The sequence below is a fragment of the Mustelus asterias genome, chromosome 14, assembly GCF_964213995.1.
Source record: "Mustelus asterias chromosome 14, sMusAst1.hap1.1, whole genome shotgun sequence".
Classification (NCBI taxonomy): Eukaryota; Metazoa; Chordata; class Chondrichthyes; order Carcharhiniformes; family Triakidae; genus Mustelus; species Mustelus asterias.
The window spans coordinates 32,191,818-32,212,095 of record NC_135814.1 but is presented as its reverse complement, the minus strand read 5'-3'; the positions used below and the strand labels follow the sequence as shown (position 1 = coordinate 32,212,095).

The 20,278-nt window shown below is 42.8% G+C and overlaps 1 protein-coding gene across 16 annotated transcripts in view; it reads left to right on the top strand.

Annotated features, from left to right (window-relative positions):
* rab3gap1 (RAB3 GTPase activating protein subunit 1) overlaps positions 1–20,278 on the top strand; it is a 71,445-nt gene that overhangs the window by 7,997 nt on the left and 43,170 nt on the right. For 10 of the 16 annotated variants that reach the window (XM_078228119.1, XM_078228114.1, XM_078228112.1 and 7 more), the window contains 7 exons: positions 492–657; positions 4,925–5,024; positions 17,348–17,429; positions 18,340–18,408; positions 19,019–19,092; positions 19,206–19,298; positions 19,414–19,589. In XM_078228119.1, the coding sequence (XP_078084245.1) occupies positions 492–657; positions 4,925–5,024; positions 17,348–17,429; positions 18,340–18,408; positions 19,019–19,092; positions 19,206–19,298; positions 19,414–19,589 (760 nt within the window). The remainder of the gene's footprint in view (positions 1–491; positions 658–4,924; positions 5,025–17,347; positions 17,430–18,339; positions 18,409–19,018; positions 19,093–19,205; positions 19,299–19,413; positions 19,590–20,278) is intronic. The other 6 variants (XM_078228115.1, XM_078228113.1, XM_078228109.1 and 3 more) reach the window with 1 other exon arrangement.

Sequence of the window (20,278 nt, the reverse complement as noted above, 5' to 3'; positions counted from 1 at the left end):
GGGCAATAAAGGGGAAGTTCTCACCACATCAAAGGTAGGGGAGCCTAAAACAAGAGGGCATAGGTTTAAGGTGAGAGGGGAGAGATACGAAAGTGTCCAGAGGGGCAATGTTTTCACACAGAGGGTGGCGAGTGTCTGGAACAAACTGCCAGAGATAGTAGTAGAGGCGGGTACAATTTTGTCTTTTAAAAAGCATTTGGACAGTTACATGGGTAAGATGGGTATAGAGGGATATGGACCAACTGCGGGCAATTGGGATTAGCTTAGGGGTTTTAAAAGAAAAGGACGGCATGGACAAGTTGGGCCGAAGGGCCTGTTTCCGTGCTGTAAACCTCTATGACTCTATGATATCAGCTGATTTCAATGATGACTGGCTCAGAGGGAGGAGAGAGTGTAGGGAATATTGATTTATTTTAGAAGTGACTACATATTACTTGTCTGTGGAGCATTGTGGAGGTGAGTAAATCTTGAATTTGTGTATTTTAAATTAGTCAGGTGACCTTGTTTGTGCAAATCCAACAAAAGTCGAGAAGGATGTATGTGGGTGCATGTGAAGGCCCAGGTGTTCGGACAGATTTTGAAATGGTTCATCTTCGGAAAGTACCAAACCAATATAATCATCTGTCTGGCCTACTGGATATATTTAAATCGAAGATTGTAAGTACTTTTTAGAAATGCATTTTTAATTGACATCTTGAAATATACTTTACTGAATTTAGTTGCAATCAATGTTTCCTCTAACGTCTTTATGCTGTGCATGTCCCATTCATCTCTTTGCATTATCTTGAAGGGGAAACTTGTGGGCAGCCTGCGCGGTACCTTCCAGGTTGCTATACATGTGCACACTTTCGAGGGAACATTGATTGGAATCATGGGGAGGGGGAATTCTCTAGCCTCCCAGCCACATGTTTCTTAAGGAGGGAGATGGTGTGCCTTTCACTGGCAGTGGGAATTGGAAATCTAAGTACAGTACATCTGCTGGTTCTCCTTTATCCACATTACATGTTAATTCTTCAAAGAACTCCAATAAACTCACTAAACATAAATTCCCTTCCTCAAAACCATGTTGACTCTGCCTGATTATCTTGAATTTATCCAAGTACCCAGCTGTAACATCTTCTAATGTTTTCATCTGACAGTTATCAAGCTAACAGGCCTGCAGTTCCTGGTTTTTTGACTCCCTTTGAGGGAGTTATATTTGCTATTTTCCAATTTAATGGGACCTTCCCTGAATCTGAAGCATTTTGGAAAATTAAAACCAATGCATTAATTATCTCCCTCGACACTCATTTTAAGACCACAGGATGAAGTCCATCAGGACCTGGAGATGTGCTAGCCCGCAACTCCAAACATTTGCTCAGTACCACTTCCCTGGTGATTGTAATTTTCCTGAGTTCCTCCCTTATAATTCCTGATTCACAGTTATTTCTAGATTGCAGAGCCTTTGGCGTTGATCTTTGGGTCCTCGCTGTCCACGGGGATGGTGCCAGAGGACTGGAGAATGGCGAATGTTGTTCCTCTGTTTAAGAAAGGGAATAGAAATGACCCTGGTAATTATAGACCGGTTAGTCTTACTTTGGTGGTTGGTAAATTGATGGAAAGGGTCCTTAGGGATGGGATTTACGACCATTTAGAAAGATGCGAATTAATCCGAGATAGTCAGCACGGATTCGTGAAGGGCAAGTCGTGCCTCACAAATTTGATAGAATTTTTTGAGGAGGTAACTAAGTGTGTTGATGAAGGTAGGGCAGTTGATGTCATATACATGGATTTTAGTAAGGCGTTTGATAAGGTCCCCCATGGTCGGCTTATGATGAAAGTGAGGAGGTGTGGGATAGAGGGAAAGTTGGCCGATTGGATAGGTAACTGGCTGTCTGACCGAAGACAGAGGGTGGTGGTCGATGGAAAATTTTCAGATTGGAGGCAGGTTGCTAGCGGTGTGCCGCAGGGATCAGTGCTTGGTCCTCTGCTCTTTGTGATTTTTATTAATGACTTAGAGGAGGGGGCTGAAGGGTGGATCAGTAAATTTGCTGATGACACCAAGATTGGTGGAGTAGTGGATGAGGTGGAGGGCTGTTGTAGGCTGCAAAGAGACATAGATAGGATGCAAAGCTGGGCTGAAAAATGGCAAATGGAGTTTAACCCTGATAAATGTGAGGTGATTCATTTTGGTAGGACAAATTTAAATGTGGATTACAGGGTCAAAGGTAGGGTTCTGAAGACTGTGGAGGAACAGAGAGATCTTGGGGTCCATATCCACAGATCTCTAAAGGTTGCCAGTCAAGTGGATAGAGCTGTGAAGAAGGCCTATAGTGTGTTAGCTTTTATTAACAGGGGGTTGGAGTTTAAGAGCCGTGGGGTTATGCTGCAACTGTACAGGACCTTGGTGAGACCACATTTGGAATATTGTGTGCAGTTCTGGTCACCTCACTATAAGAAGGATGTGGAAGCGCTGGAAAGAGTGCAGAGGAGATTTACCAGGATGCTGCCTGGTTTGGAGGGTAGGTCATATGAGGAAAGGTTGAGGGAGCTAGGGCTGTTCTCTCTGGAGCGGAGGAGGCTGAGGGGAGACTTAATAGAGGTGTATAAAATGATGAAGGGGATAGATAGAGTGAACGTTCAAAGACTATTTCCTCGGGTGGATGGAGCTATTACAAGGGGGCATAACTATAGGGTTCGTGGTGGGAGATACAGGACGGATATCAGAGGTAGGTTCTTTACGCAGAGAGTGGTTGGGGTGTGGAATGGACTGCCTGCAGTGATAGTGGAGTCAGACACTTTAGAAACATTTAAGCGGTTATTGGATAGGCACATGGAGCACACCAGGATGATAGGGAGTGGGATAGCTTGATCTTGGTTTCAGATAAAGCTCGGCACAACATCGTGGGCCGAAGGGCCTGTTCTGTGCTGTACTGTTCTATGAATGTTACTTCATAGAATCATAGAATTCCTACAGTACAGAAAGAAGCCATTCGGCCCATCGGGTCTGTACCAACCGCAATCTCACCCTCGCCCTATTCTCATAACCCTCATTTACCCTGTTGACCCCCTAACACTCGAGTCAATTTAGCATGGCCAATCAACCTAACATCTTTGGACTGTGGGAGGAAACCGGAGCACCCGGAGGAAACCCATGCAGACGCAGGAAGAAAGTGCAAACTCCACAAAGACAGTGACCTGAGGCCGGGAATGAACCTCGGTCCTTGGCACTTTGAGGCAGCAGCGCTAACCACTGCACCACCGTGCCGCCTGTACTTGTGTCCAAAAGAGAGAATGCTGGAAAGTCTCAGCAGGTCTGGCACATCTGTAAGGAAAGAAAAGAGCTGACGTTTCGTGTCCAGATGACCCTTTGTCAAAGCTTTGACAAAGGGTCATCTGGACTCGAAACGTCAGCTCTTTCCTCTCCTTACAGATGCTGCCAGACCTGCTGAGATTTTCCAGCATTCTCTCTTTGGTTTCGGATTCCAGCATCTGCAGTAATTTGCTTTTAGCCCGTACTAGTGTCCTCTGTATTGAAGACTAATGCAAAATACCGGTTTAATTAATTTGCCATCTTCTTATTTTCCATTATTAATTCCCTAGATTCGCTTTCTATAGGACAAGGGCTCAGTTTGTTAACTCTTTTCCTTTTAAATATCTATAAAACTCTGATATATTTTTAGCTAGATTTCTCTGATACTCTTTTTTTTCTCTACTTAATTTTTTGGTCATTCTTTGCTGTTTTTTATAGGCTGTCCAATCTTCTGACTTGCCACCCATCTTTTGCAATTATGTGCTTTTCTTGAAGTTCGATGGTATTTTTAACTTTTTTAGTGAACCTTGCATACTGGATCCTCCACTTGAAACTTTACTTGCTCGTTTGTGAAATCTAAAATATCTCTTTAAATGTCTGCCACTGCATCTCTATTGACCTATCCCTTAACTGCATTTGCCAGTCCATTTTAGCTAGCTTAGCATTTGATGCCCTCATAGTTGCCCATATATGAGCTCGGACAGGCCAAATGGCCTCCTCCTGTGCCGTAACGATTCTGTGTTTGTTCTGGATTATAGCAGCATCCAGGAGCTCCTAATATGTTGCAACTATGACACACCACCTGTTCTGCCATCTTGATATGTTTTAACTAATGACTTATTTTATTCAATTAATTCTTTTCCTTTATTGTATATATTTTGTTTAACTTGCCACCAATTTGTATACTGTATTAAACCTTAGGAATAGAATAGACTTTAACCATTTATCAGATACTCACCAAGCAGCTAGCTTATTCCCCTGTAGTAAAATAAGAACTAATTTCTACAGGGTGAAAATGTTAGAAAAGCAAAGGAGCACCTCCTTTCTTCACCCAACTCCCCCTCATCCAACTCTCGGCACTCTTTTTTAAAGCTACACTTGAGCACCATGGCCATTTGATTCAACCAACAGCCTGTAACTGAAGTTTGTTGCTTGCTCAGGCGCAAGAAAGTGCGCATCTGCAACACAATGATATACCTGTCACCCAAACGTTGATCTGGCACCCTCCCCCAAACCTCATTTCCCTCCCCCAAACCTCAATCTGATACTTATTCCTCCCCCCCCCCCCCCCCCCCACCAAGCCTCAATATGTTGCCCAGAACCAGCAGCAAGTTTCACGTTAAGTTTTTAAAGAAGTAATATGGTGTTTAGTTATACAGAAAAATTCTTGTGTTAAAGGGTATCTGTGGAATTTTTATAACATGGGAAGGTATCTCAGCAGCAAAGAAGTTGAGAATCCCTGTCTTATGTAATTAACATATTGTTTCCACTTTATTATTTTCACATCCTTTTTAACCAGTGATTTTTATGTAAAATACAACGATGAATGATTTTAGTTCAAAGAATCAAGTGCCTGCTGAATTGCAAAATGTTAAGACTGGTCTTTTCTGTTTACTCCGTTTTCTTTTCCAGGGATGTCCTTTGACACCTTTGCCCCCTATAAGTGTAGCAATTCGGTTTACATATGTCCTTCAAGATTGGCAACAGTATTCTTGGCCCCAGCAACCTCCAGGTAGGACATGCTAGTTTGTATGTAATGTTACAAGGTTGCATCTTCTAATTGTGCAGTTTAAAGATTGTCATTGAGCACCATAAAAATTCAAACTGCAAGTCGTAGTTCCTAGCTTAGTTAATTGTCATGGTCAAGTTTTGATTTTATAAAACATTTAAAAATAACAATTAAAAAGGACTGCATTTGGGTGCTGCTGGCAAGACCAGCATTTGTTGCCCATCCCACACTCCCCTTGAGAGAGGGTGGTGAGCCATTTTCTTGAAGTGCTGTAGTCCATCTGGTGCATCTACACCCACTGTGTTGATTGGAAGAGAGTTCCAGGATTTTGACTCGGTGACTGGAGGAACAGCAAAATGGTTTCAAGACAGGATGGTGTGACATTTGATGGGCAACATGCAGGTAGTGGTGTGAAACTGCTATCCTTGTCCTTAAGATGGTAGGTTTGTGGGTTTGGATAGTGTTGCCCAAGGAGGCTTGACAAGTTGCTGCAGTCCATTTTGTATACAGTACGCATTGCCACTGTGTGTCAGTGATGGAGAATCTAAATATGTAAGGTGGCAGATGGTGTGCCTATCAGGCAGGCTGCTTTGTCCTGGGCAGTATTGAGTTTCTTGGGTGTTGTAGTAGCTTCATTCATCCAGGCAAGTGGAGGATTGCATCATGGTCCTGATTTATGCCCTGTAGATGATGAACAAGCTTTGGGGAGTCAGGAGATGAGTTGCTCGCTGCAGAATTCCCAGCCTCAGATTTGCCCTTGTAGCCACAGTATTTATATCATAGAATCCCTACAGTGCAGAAGGTGGCCATTTGGCTTTTCATATCTGCACTAACTCTCCGACGGAGCATCTTACCCAGACACTGTAACCCCACGTATTTACCCCACTAATCCCCCTAACCTTGGGACACTAGGGGGCAATTTAGCCAATCCACCTAACCTGCACATCTTTGGACTGTGGGAGGAAACCGGAGCACCCGGAGGAAACCAATGCAGGCATGGGGAGAATGTGCACACAGTTACCCAAGGCCAGAATTGATTCCAGGTCCCTGGTACCACCCACTGTATGGTCCTGTTCAGTTTCTGGTCAGTGATAACCCCCAGGATCTTGATAGTGGGAGATTCAATGATAGTAATGCCATTGAATGTCAAGAGGAGGTGGTGAGATTCTCTCTTGCTGGTTTGAGCATTGCATGCCACTTTTGAGGCACAGATGTTACTTGTCGCTTATCGACCCAAGCCTAAATGCTGTCCAGGTCTTGTATATGATCTTGGACTTCTTCAGTGGGTAGAAGTTTTAGGATGGCTCAGTTTGGTGTTGATTGGAAGAAGGCAGGACTTCTGTCTGCCTTTTGAAGAAGTCCCATCTTGGAGAGCTGTCAGCCAATCTGATCAGCCGACAACACTCTAACCCATTCAGGCACAGCGCTGCAGTAGCTAAACGAGGTACTGGATCTGTCTGGATCTAATGCCAGAATCCTCAGGTCTCACCTGCCCGTTAGCTTTGTCAGCGAGAATGGAGAATTTGGCGCTCAGCCAATCTCCGTTCACAGCAGCGTTACCGAACGAAAGTGGTTGGAGAATTCCGGCCTAAGTCTCAGGACTGTTTTCAAGGTAAGTCTGGGTGAGATTGTTGGAAATGCTCTGGGTGGATGGGGATGATCGTGGCATTCGGGATAGGCCGGGGGGGAGAGAGGGGTCGGAGCTACAAGGTTCCAGAGGGATAGGCACTCCAAATCTGAAGGAGCCTTTAGCTTGAGGCATCCATTCCCACCCTCCAGCCAACTGTAATTGAGAAAAATTGAAAAATCGATTGTCTGCCTGCCAGTTCTGTCCTTGTGATGACTTAAAAATTACACTGGCAACGTAATATTCCAGGCAGTAGAGCATACAATCCACTTAAATGGATCCATAATTGTCGTCATGATGTGGAGATGCCGGCGTTGGACTGGGGTAAACACAGTAAGAAGTTTAACAACACCAGGTTAAAGTCCAACAGGTTTATTTGGTAGCAAAAGCCACACAAGCTTTCGGAGCTGCAAGCCCCTTCTTCAGGTGAGTGGGAATTCTGTTCACAAACAGAGCATATAAAGACACAAACTCAATTTACATGAATAATGGTTGGAATGCGAATACTTACAACTAATCAAGTCTTTAAGAAACAAAACAACATGAGTGGAGAGAGCATCAAGACAGGCTAAAAAGATGTGTATTGTCTCCAGACAAGACAGCCAGTGAAACTCTGTGGGGGTTACAAATAGTGGGACATGAACCCAATATCCCGGTTGAGGTCGTCCTCGTGTGTGCGGAACTTGGCTATCAGTTTCTGCTCAGCGACTCTGCGCCGTCGTGTGTCGCGAAGGCCGCCTTGGAGAACACTTACCCGAATATCAGAGGCCGAATGCCCGTGACCGCTGAAGTGCTCCCCAACAGGAAGAGAACAGTCTTGCCATGACCATGACACCACACAACCCTGCCACAGCAACCTCTGCAAGACGTGCCGGATCATCGACACGGATGCCATCATCTCACGTGAGAACACCATCCACCAGGTACACGGTACATACTCTTGCAACTTGGCCAACGTTGTCTACCTGATACGCTGCAAGAAAGGATGTCCCGAGGCATGGTACATTGGGGAAACTATGCAGACGCTGCGACAACGGATGAATGAACACCGCTCGATAATCACCAGGCAAGACTGTTCTCTTCCTGTTGGGGAGCACTTCAGTGGTCATGGGCATTCGGCCTCTGATATTCGGGTAAGCGTTCTCCAAGGCGGCCTTCGCGACACACGACGGCGCAGAGTCGCTGAGCAGAAACTGATAGCCAAGTTCCGCACACACGAGGACGGCCTCAACCGGGATATTGGGTTCATGTCCCACTATTTGTAACCCCCACAGAGTTTCACTGGCTGTCTTGTCTGGAGACAATACACATCTTTTTAGCCTGTCTTGATGCTCTCTCCACTCATGTTGTTTTGTTTCTTAAAGACTTGATTAGTTGTAAGTATTCGCATTCCAACCATTATTCATGTAAATTGAGTTTGTGTCTTTATATGCTCTGTTTGTGAACAGAATTCCCACTCACCTGAAGAAGGGGCTTGCAGCTCCGAAAGCTTGTGTGGCTTTTGCTACCAAATAAACCTGTTGGACTTTAACCTGGTGTTGTTAAACTTCTTTCCATAATTGTCGGCAGACACGCTCCCAATCTGCATCTGCACCCGCTGCTCAAAATATTACACAAGGACAGGATGAAGCAGGATGCGTGCCCGATGTCATCATGCGCTATTTTATGCTCTTTCGGGTTGGGCGCACGCTTGCCTGGGATGCATAAAATTCTGCCCAGTATCTGAGGAGTTGCAAATGGTACTGAATGCTGTGCAAACATTTCCACTTCTGACTTATGATGGAGGGAGGGTCACTTGTGAAAGAACTAAATATGGTTGAACCTAGGACATTACCCTGAGGAACTCATGCAGCATTGTTCTGGAACTGGGATGCGATCTATAAGTCCAGCCAATGGAGAGGTTGCCCCCTATTCCCATCGACTTCAATTTTGCCGGGGCACCTTGATGCCACACTTGATCAAATACTCTCTTGATGTCAAGGGCAGTCACTTTCATTTCATCTTTTGAGTTAAACTTTTTTGTTCACATTTGGATCAAGGCTAGAATGAGATCTGGTGCCGAGTGGCCTGGCAGAATGCAAAGCGAGCATCGGTGAGCAGGCTATTACTGTGTAATTGCTGCTTGATTGCACTGTTGATGACACCTTCCATCACTTTCCTGATAATCCAAGTATGTTGATGGGGCGATAATTGGCTGGACTGACTATTCCTTTTTTTGTAGATAGGACATACCTGGGCAATTTTTCACATTGTTGGATAGATGTCAATGTTGTAGCTGTACTTGAACAGCTTGGCTAAGGGTGAGGGCTAATTCTGGAGCACAAGCCTTCAGTGCTACTGCCAAGATAATGCCAGTGCCCATAATCTTTGCTGTATCTTCTGATTAGTTGTTTAATTGTCCACCGCTATTCATGACTGGATGTGGCAGAACTCTAGAGCTTTGATCTGATCTGTTGGTCATGGGATCACTTAGCTCTGTCTATTATATGCTGCTTCCACTGTTTGGCAAGTAGCCATGTGTTATAACTTAGCCAGGTTAACACCTCATTTACATGAATATTTGATACTGGCTCCTGGCATGCCCTTTTGCACACTTCTTTGAACCAAGATTGATTCCTTGGCTTGAAAGTAAAGTAGAGTGAGGGATATGCTGGACCATGAGGTTATAGATATAGTTGAATACGGTTCTGCAGCTGCTGTTGGTCCACAGCACCTCCATGGGTGCCCAGTTCTGAGATGCTTGATCTGGAACATAGAGAACATAGAACATAGAAAAGCTACAGCACAAACAGGCCCTTTGGCCCACAAGTTGCGCCGAACAATTTCCTTACCTTCTAGGCTCATCTATAACCTTCTATAGAACAAACAAAGAACAATACAGCACAGGAACAGGCCCTTCGGCTCTCCAAGCCCGTGCCGCTCCCTGGTCCAAACTAGACCATTCTTTTGTATCCCTCCATTCCCACTCCGTTCATATGGCTATCTAGATAAGTCTTAAACGTTCCCAGTGTGTCCACCTCCACCACCTTGCCTGGCAGCGCATTCCAGGCCCCCACCACCCTCTGTGTAAAATATGTCCTTCTGATATCTGTTAAACCTCCCCCCCCTTCACCTTGAACCTATGACCCCTCGTGAACGTCACCACCGACCTGGGGAAAAGCTTCCCACCGTTCACCCTGTCTATGCCTTTCATAATTTTATACACCTCTATTAAGTCTCCCCTCATCCTCCGTCTTTCCAGGGAGAACAACCCCAGTTTACCCAATCTCTCCTCATAACTAAGCCCCTCCATACCAGGCAACATACTGGTAAACCTCCTCCGTACTCTCTCCAAAGCCTCCACGTCCTTCTGGTAGTGTGGCGACCAGAACTGGACGCAGTATTCCAAATGCGGCCGAACCAACGTTCTCTCCGTCTGCAACATCAGACCCCAACTTTTATACTCTATCTTACTAACCTCCATGAACCTATCCAAAAGTCTCTTAAAAGACTCAATCGAATCCGCTTCTACCACCACTACCAGCAGCCGATTCCACGCACCCACCACCCTCTGAGTGAAAAACCTACCCCTAACATCTCCTCTATACCTACTCCCCAGCACCCTAAACCTGTGGCCTCTCGTGACAACCATTTCAGCCCTGGATAAAAGCCTCTAAGAATCCACTCTATCAATACCTCTCAACATCATATACACCTCTGTCAGGTCACCTCTCATCCTTCGCCTCTCCAAGGAGAATAGACCTAGCTCTCTCAACCTATCCTCATAAGGCATACCACTTAATCCCGGCAACATCCTCGTAAATCTCCTCTGCACCCGTTCTATGGTTTCCACATCCTTTCTGTAATGAGGCGACCAGAACTGGGCACAGTACTCCAGGTGGGGTCTGACCAGGGTCCTATACAGCTACTGCATTATCTCCCAATTTCTAAACTCAATTCCTCTATTGATGAAGGCCAGTATTCCATACACCTTCTTAACCACAGCCTTTACCTGCAACACCGCTTTGAGTGTCCTATGACCCCGGATCCCAAGATCCCTCTGTTCTTCCACACTGCCAAGCGTCTTACCTTTAATATTATATTCTTCCATCCTATTCGACCTGCTAAAATGAACCACTACACACTTATCTGGGTTGAAGTCCATCTGCCACTTCTCCGCCCAGTCTTGCATCTTACCTACGTCTCGTTGCAACTGCTGACATCCCTCTACACTATCCACAACACCTCCAACCTTTGTGTCATCAGCAAACTTGCCAACCCATCCTTCCACTTCCTCATCCAGGTCATTTATAAAAATCACAAAGAGCAAGGGTCCCAGAACAGATCCCTGGGGCACCCCACTGGTGACCGACCTCCACTCTGAAAAAGACCCATCTACAACCACTCTTTGCCTTCTGTGGGCAAGCCAGTTCTGAATCCACGAAGCAACGTCCCCTTGTATTCCCTGGCCCTTCACTTTCTCCATAAGCCTTGCATGGGGCACCTTATCAAATGCCTTCCTGAAATCCATATAAACCACATCTACCGCTCTTCCCCCATTTAAGTGTCTAGTCACATCTTCAAAAAACTCAATCAGACTCGTAAGGCATGATCTGCCTCGGACAAAGCCGTGCTGGCTACTTCTGATCATACTATTCTTTTCCAAACCTTCATAAACCCTGCCTCTCAGGATCTTCTCCGTCAACTTACCTACCACTGAGGTTAGACTCACCGGTCTATAATTTCCTGGGCTATCTCTTCTCCCTTTCTTGAATAACGGAACCACATCCGCCATCCTCCAATCCTCCGGAACCTCTCCCATCTCCATTGACGATGCAAAGATAATCGCCAGAGGATCAGCAATCTCTTCCCTCGCCTCCCACAGTAACCTGGGATACATCCCATCTGGTCTCGGCGATTTATCTAACTTGATGCTTTTCAACAGCTCCAACACATCCTCTTTCCTAATGCCTACATGCTCAATCTTCTCAGTCCACTGCAAGTCTGCACTGCAACTACCAAGATCCTTTTCCACTGTGAATACTGAAGCAAAGTATTCATTGAGCACCTGTGCTATTTCAACCGGTTCAATACAGACTTTCCCACCGTCACATTTGATAGGTCCTACTCCTTCACATCTTATTCTCTTGCTCTTCACATACTTGTAGAATGTCTTGGGGGTTTTCCTTTATCCTGTCTGCCAAGGCCTTCTCATGTCCCCTCCTGGCTCTTCTAATTTCCCTCTTTAGTTCCTTCCTACTAGTCATATACTCTTCTAGATTTCTAACATTACCTAGCTCCCTGAACCTTTTGTAGGCTTTTCTTTTCTTCCTGACTAAATCAGTTACAGCTTTCGTGCACCACGGTTCCTGTAACCTACCATAACTCCCCTGTCGCACCGGAACATTGCCGTGCAGAGCTCCAGACAAAATTTCCTTGAAAATTTGCCACATTTCTTCCGTACGTTTCCCTGAGAAAACCTCCTTCCAATTTATGCCTCTAATTTCCTGCCTAATAGCATTATAGTTGCCCTTACTCCAGATAAACACTTTCCTAGCTCGGCTGATCCTATCTCTCTCCAATGCTCGTGTAAAGGAGATAGAGTTATGATCACTATCCCCAAAATGCTCTCCCACTGATAGATCTGACACCTGCCCAGGTTCATTCCCCAATATCAAATCCATGCACAGCCTCTCCTCTTGTAGGCTTATCCACATACTGTGTCAGGAAGCTCTCCTGAACACACCTAACAAACTTCTCTCCATCTAAACCCCTTACCCTAGGGATATTCCAATCGATATTTGGGAAATTAAAATTTCCCCTCTCGACCACATCTCTCCAGAATCCGCTTCCCAATCGGCTCCTCCACATCTCTGCTACTATTGGGCGGCCTATAAAAAAAACCCAGTAAAGTTACCGATCCTTTCCTGTTCCTAACTTCCACCCACAGAGATTCCGTAGACAATCCTTCCGTGGCATCCATCTTTTCTACAGCTGTGACACTATCCCTGATCAACAGTGCCACTCCCCCACCTCTTTTGCCTCCTTCCCTGTCCCTACTGAAACATCTTGAAGTAACCAGTCCTGTCCCTGAGATAACCAAGTCTCTGTAATGGCCACCACATCACACTCCCAAGCAGCGATCCATGCTCTAAGCTCATCCATTTTGTTCACTATACTCCTTGCGTTAAAATAAACACACCTCAACCCTTCGGTCTGTTCTGAATTTATTCAATTTAGCATGGTAGTAGTTTTGTCACACAACACAATGGATAATATCTTCAATGTGAAAACTGGAGTTTGTTAGAAGGACTGTGCAGTTGTCACTCCTACCAATGTTGTCATGAACAGATGCATTTGTGACCAGTAGATTTGTGAGAACAAGATCCAGTAGGTTTTTCCCTCATGTTGGTTTTCTTACCACCTGCTGGAAGCCCAGACTTCTTGATATGATTTTCAGGCCTTGGCCAGCTAGGTCAGCAGTGGTGTTACCGAGTCACTCCTGGTATGGATATTCTGCACGCTTGCCACTCCCCAGTGTTTCTTCCAAGTAATGTTCGACATGAGGAGTACTGATTTATCAGCTGAGAGAAGGCAATAGGGAATAAATAGCAGGACTTCCTGGATGAGAGAGGAGGAAAGGATGCAGCTATGCACAACACACGTGTTGATCTTTGTTTGCCCTCCATTTCATTTATAGCTTTACATTTTTTCATTCTTAAAGTAAGTTTTGCCCATAATGCCAACTTCTCTTATCAACACCGCTTTTCTTGCTCTCCACGTAATGGCCATACTGTTCAAGCAACTGACAGCATACATCTACCTATAGATATTGTGACTTACCAGCTATGCAGTGCCAAACCATTGAATTTTTGCATTTTATACAGTAGTTTGCAGTGCTGAATTTTATTTTATGATTAAATGATTTGCTCATTTTTACATAAACCAAGAAAATGCCAATGAACACGTTACTTGAATAGTCCTTCCGTTTGGTTATGATACATGAAGCAGGAAGACAAAAGAAGGGAGAAAATACTAGCTCTTTATGTTTGACTTCATAGTGAGAGGATTTGAGTATTTTACTGCAATTGTACAGGGCATTGGGTAAGGCCACACCTGAAGTATTGTGTGCAGTTTTGGTGTCCTTAACTGAGGAAGGATGCCCTTGCTATAGAGGGAGTGCAGTGAAGGTTTACTAGGCTGATTCCTGAGATGGCAGATCTATCATATGAGGAGGGACTAAGTTGGTTAGGATGATATTAATTGGAATTTAGAAAAGTGAGAGGAACTTGTAAAATTCTAACAAGATTAGACAGGTTAGATTCAGAAAGGATGTTCCTGATGATGGGGGTGTCCAGAATTAAGGGTCATAGAATAAGGGGTAAAGCTTTTAGGACTGAGCTGAGGAGAAATTTCTTCATCCAGAGAGTGGTGAATCTGTGGAGGTCACAACCAGAGAAGGTAGTTGTCTGATTTCAAGAAGAAATTAGATACAGCTCTTGGGGCTAAAGGGATCAAGGGATATGGAGGGAAGGCGGGATCAGGATATTAAATTTGATGATTAGCCATGATCAAAATGAATGGCGGAGGAGGCTTGAAAGGACAAATGGCCTATTCCTGCTTCTATTTTCAATGTTTCTATGAATCACAAGCAGTGCTTGCAACTTATGCAAACATGAGGGAACAGAATTAATTTTAATGTTGAGAGTATGGGTAGTTGCATTTTAAGCATGCTGAAATAATAGTTGATGTCTTCCATTTCATTAGATTTTCTGAGTATTATTATGAAACGTTTTGGATGGCCTTTAACTCTGGAGAAACTGACACTGGCTTGGATTCAAAAATGCTTTTAGTTCAATAACTAAATGGATTTCCTTTCAATTTTTTAAATTTCAGTTGATTGAGTTCAACCTTATAATGAACATGAAACATTCTAATTTAGATAATTAGTCTTGAGTTAGTACATTTAGTTTTAGCATATAGCTATATTGTTCAACAAATGGTATATTGAGGCAATAATTTTTTTCAGTGTTATGTTCATTCCATCAATAGGCATTACAGATCAGGCTCCATTTTTAAATTTGGGCACATAAATTATATTGGCTGTGATCTTACTGGCTTATCCTGCTTGTCGAACGGCCAGGCGAGAGGCGGAAAATCAGGATTGGGCCCGGTTTTCTGCCTGTCGATCTTACTGGCACTGATTTGCCAACAAAATTGATTTCGCAATTAGTGAGTCCCGGGCTCACTCTGGCCGAGGTCCTCACCGGCAAGGATCACGTACGGTCCTCAGGTGGGACTGGAGGCCATTTAAAACCCCCCGGATAGTTGGGGTTGGGCCGGGCAGTGCCCTTTGTGGCTGGGGGGCTGGCATAGGGAATGATCGTTGGTGAGTTCCAAATGTCCATGAGTGGAGGGTAGTGACAGGAGATCTCCCAGTACACTGGGAGATCAGTATGCCTGCGCAATGACACCCCTGGAGCTCAGCAGCCAGCTTTACAGGTGAGCTGAGGCTCCACTCAACCTCCCCCTCCCACTGGTGAGAATCACATTCTGACCCTTTTTTCTGGCTAAGTGCCATACGATTGCTTTTTTTTAACTCCCCCAGAAAATGAGCCAGAAACTCTCCCATTTTCTTGCTCGTTCAGCACTTCGAATTTTTTTCATCAAATTCTGCCTATTGTGATAGATTATAGAAATAGTAAGTGATTTGAATGCTTACCATTTAACGCACCTTGTGTTGCCTTTCACCTCTTCCCAATGCGCAATTTGATTTTGTTGCCTTAGTAACAGCTGTTTGCCCTCACAATTAAACATTGTGTTAGAATCAGTAATAGCTGCATCACAAATGGCTGCTATCTCTCTTGAACTCCTCAATGCTGGAATGACTGGCTTAGAAATGTGTTGCTATCCCGCTTGCTCAGTATCGAAATTTATTGCATTGGTAACAAATCCTTTTTCTTTAAAAGTCTAGCCTTTTCAAAAAATGCCTTTAAAGAAATGGATAGATGTTAAATTTTCTGATCTTAGGCAAACGTTAAGAAAAGCCAAGGCTGAAAATAACATTTTCTAATAGATCCTGTTTCAATTCATACAGAAGGTGGTGAGAATTTGGAATTCTCTGCCAAAAGCTGTTGAAACAGAATCCATGAATTATTTTACTAGAGATTCAATATCCAGAAAAAGAGTGAATATTGAAGGGAATGTAATTAAAGGGAGTGCCTTCAGGCACTTAAGTGCCACTGTTAGGTCTTCCCTGCGATTGTGGTCCCCAGTGTCTACACGTCGACAGCTGCTGATCAATAAGAGATCACCATCTCCTCTTGCCGCTAGTGTCAGCAGTAGCAATGTCCGCTGACAGCAATGCACCTACCAGAGGCCTGGGATCATCGTGATACCCCAGATCAGAGGTGAGTCTGCCTCTACTTTCTCAGAAGACTAAGGAAATTTGGCATGCCAGTTACGACTCTCACCAACTTTTACAGATGCACCATAGAAAGCATTCGTTCTGGTTGTATCACAGCTTGGTATGGCTCCTACTCTGCCCAAGACCGCTGAATATTGCCCAATCCATCACGCAAACCGGCCTCCCATCCACTGACTCTGTCAACACTTCTCGCTGCCTCATCAAAGCAGTCAGCATAATTAAGGATTCCACGCACCCCGAACATGCTCTCTTCCACCTTCTTCCATCGGGAAAAAGATACAAAAGTCTCACCAACCAACTCAAGAACAGCTTCTTCCCTGCTGCTATCAGATTTTTGAATGGACTTACATTGCATTAAGTTTACACCCTAGCTATGACTGTAACACTACATTCTGCACTCTCTTGTTTCCTTCTCGATGAACGGTATGTTTTGTATAGTGCGCAAGAAACAATACTTTTCACTATGCTAATACATGTGACAATAAATTAGATCAGAAGTATAATGGGTATCTTTCGGCTCCTGAGCAGAAAGATCACTTAATGCAGCGCTGAGGGAGTGATGTTGGAGGTGCCATCTTCGCTGAAACATTAAATCAAGGCCCCATCTGGCCTCCCTGGCAGCACCCACTTCTAGAACTGCCAACCAGACTCTTGCCAACAGCTCTCGAAGGTGTCATTTCCTGTCCACTGAGAGGCAGAAGACTGACCCTGAACTTGTTGCCCCCAGACTGTTATCGCTTTTTAAAAGTTGATCTCTAGGAACTGACTTTCCTTCTGGGGATGGGAAGAGTGAGTAGTACACCCTTTTCCCCCCGCCCCCATAAAATTCAGCCCTGTATTTATACCTCAATTAACATCACAAAACAAATGATCTGGTCATTATTACTTTGTCATTTGTGGGAGCTTGCTGTTTACAAATTGGCTGCCACATTTCCTACATTACAATAGTGACCACATTTCAAAAAATACTTAATTGGTTCTAAAGCATTTGAAAGTGATGAAAAGCTCTCTATAAGTTGTCAGAGTACTAGATACGTACTGAAAACTGTAGACAGTCAAGAAATCTCTGGGCAAAATCTTATTACTCTTGGATGCAACACGAAATGTTTTGTGTTCATGCTCGCTGCAAAAGTAGTGGTATATGGTATTGCTGTATTTTATTTAATGGCCTGTATTGTTCAGGAATTTAAAGTTAATTTATTGATGCTTGTCAGCTATATAAGAATTTGATGAAAAGTTTCTAACATTTTATGGGTGCAAAGTGCCTCATCCAGAATTTTTCTTCATGTGTAGATTTTGATGCATTGGTTGGAGGAGAAGTGGGTGGTCTAGAATTTGGAAAATTACCATTTGGAGCATGTGAAGACCCTATTAGGTGAGGCTAAGAGATTCTTTGATGCAAGCAGTAACAGAAAATAAGGCTATACATGTGCTTATTTAATTTGTCTGACTTTGAAATACATCTAAGTAGAATAAATGTTTTTCAATTACCTTTGGGAAGGGTGTCCGGATGGTAATCAGTACGAAGTGTACCAACATAACCTGATATCATTGAATACCAATGTTGTTAGATGATGCAGATGACAGAATAATGTGCAGTTTTAGGCACTCTGTTACAACAAGGATATTAACTACGATGTGATGGCCACTTTGTAGTACCAATCAAATACATGCATTTGTATTTCACCCTATTGTGTAACAAAACTGTAAGGCCATGAGGTTATTCTAGATGGTTAAAAGTGAGGCTGATGGTTGATCTTCTGCTTCCTTTCCTTGGGATGAACAAACTCAATACAAGCAAATTATAGAACGTGGACCCTTTTAGTTCTGGATGAGTATCATGTCAGAGCATATTTTATCTGTGTATTGAATTTACTTTAACATTTTCAGGCAAGGTGGCAGTAATGTACCAGCCTTGAATAACTTAAAGATGGGGCAGGCAAGAACAAATTCTGAATGACTCAACGGTAGTGGTACCGTATTAATGTTGCCCTATCTCTGATCCCACCATCCCTTGGCATGAGATAGGTTGCCTCTGTCACTGGAAGAGAAGAATAAAATATAGCGTACCTGATTAATTTCCATGAAAAACAATGCAATTATCCAGCTGCTGTTGTATAAATTTGTCTTTGAGTTGGATATCAGAACTCCATTCAAGCAGACAAATGATCTTTCTGTACCAAAAATATTATTCCACATTTTCTTTAGAGCTTTTCAGCAGAGCTTTAATGCATTTTAATAATGGGATGGATAAGATTCTGACTGTTGCCATATTTCTGTTTTAGTGAATTACACTTAGCCACCACTTGGCCTCATCTCACAGAAGGCATTATTGTTGACAATGATGTATACTCGTGAGTACTGAGTAGCTTTAATTTTACTTTTGCTATTCAAATTTTTTAAATCTAGTTTACAAATATATTTGAATAAAAGCTCAGGATTGTTGACATTTCATCCTTTGGCACTTCTGCAGAACACAAATTTACTATTTTGCTATTGAAAGTATTCAAAGTACAACCATGTTTATAATCTAAGACATTTTATTTGTGCTGAGTGATCTTTGGACTCTCTTTAATCCATTTAACAAGTTTTTAGAAAGCATTTCAATAGGTTTTGCTAAGATTTGAGAAAAATGCTGAGATAAAATTCAACATGAAAGATTGATAAATGATGCATGGCAATTTTGTTGCACTTCACAAGTAATTGGAAATGCATGAGGGCTTAGAAAAATAAATAAGTTTGTCTTTAATGAAAGTAAGCAGGGAAAATGAATCACTAATTTCAATTCTGCAGCTGTGTGATAGAATAAATGAACTGAGAGATTGAGAAATTAGTAGCATTCTTCCATGTGGCAGGGAAATTGATAGCACCTAACAATATTGTAACAATAGTGTTTTGAAGCAGAAGTATTAAACTGCTTATGAAGCTGTAAATACATTTCACAATTGTTAACTTTTTTGCCAGGGACCTTGATGCTCTACAAGCACCCCAGTGGTCTGTCAGAGTGAGGAAAGCTGATAACCCCCAGTGCTTGTTGGGTATGAATTACTCCATTATAATACAAGTGATAGTGAACTCAAAAATTTTTGTTTTGATGAAATTCTATTAGAAATCCTAAATGGTTTTGCATTTCTTATATATACATATATAGGGGATTTTCTTACCGAGTTCTTTAAACTTTGTCGCCGGAAAGAATCAACTGATGAACTCCTTGGAAGGGCAGCTTTTGAAGATGAAAGCAAAGGTTAAAACAGCAGATTCTGAAATTCAGATGTACCAATTTTTTTAGAACTTGGCTTGTGCACAAAATAGAGTTTCTGCATACTCAGTAAGTTGTTTATAGTAATGTTTCTTTTCAGCAGAGAATGCCGATATCAGCCAAGCATTGCAGAAGCTCACAGAACCAACAGCTGTTCACATGCCTAGATTATCCACTATGTCAAATATGGTTCATAGCGCTCGCAAGAGGATGCATAGACATAGACGTGTGGAAGAGTCACCGATTAGCAATGAAGTTCTAAACTCCATTTTATTAGTAAGTTGTTATTTTGTTTGAAAGTACAAGCTACTGATAATTTGAAGTGGCCTTTGCACTAAAATTTATTTTTTCAAAAATATTAGCAATGTAAATAACACATTGGGGAAATTTAAAGCTAGAAAGAAATTTGAATTCTCAAGACAATATAAATTACAGAAATTTGTATTAAGGAAAGTAGATAATAGCAGAATAAAAATGTTATAACTTTGATTTGTGGTCATTACTTTCATTAAGTTTGTAATATTATTTAACAAGTTATATCCCTTCAGTGCGTTTTATGTAATATATAGCTGTTCCCTTCTGATGATTAACATCATTGCTTGATACTTAATGATGCAGTCACAATTTCTTCAGTGAGCTTATAAAGACACATCCATTCCATAGAGCATACTTGCTGTCCCTGTGCTCCTTGACCAATGCTGTCTCTCTGATGGAGAGGAGGAGCATAAATGGCATAAAACTGCCCTATTGGTGCTGTATTCTGTATCATAAAATAATAAGTGATTTGAAATCCACAAACTTCCATATGTTCAAATATTGTCACAAAGTGCGTAAGCATTGGCCTTAAATTATTATAACAGAACTTTGTATGTAAAATTGTTTCTTGATGAATTTTGAGAAATATTGATTTTGATACTTTTACAGACAAGTTAATGTAAACAGCACTAATTTCTCCTCACCATCTG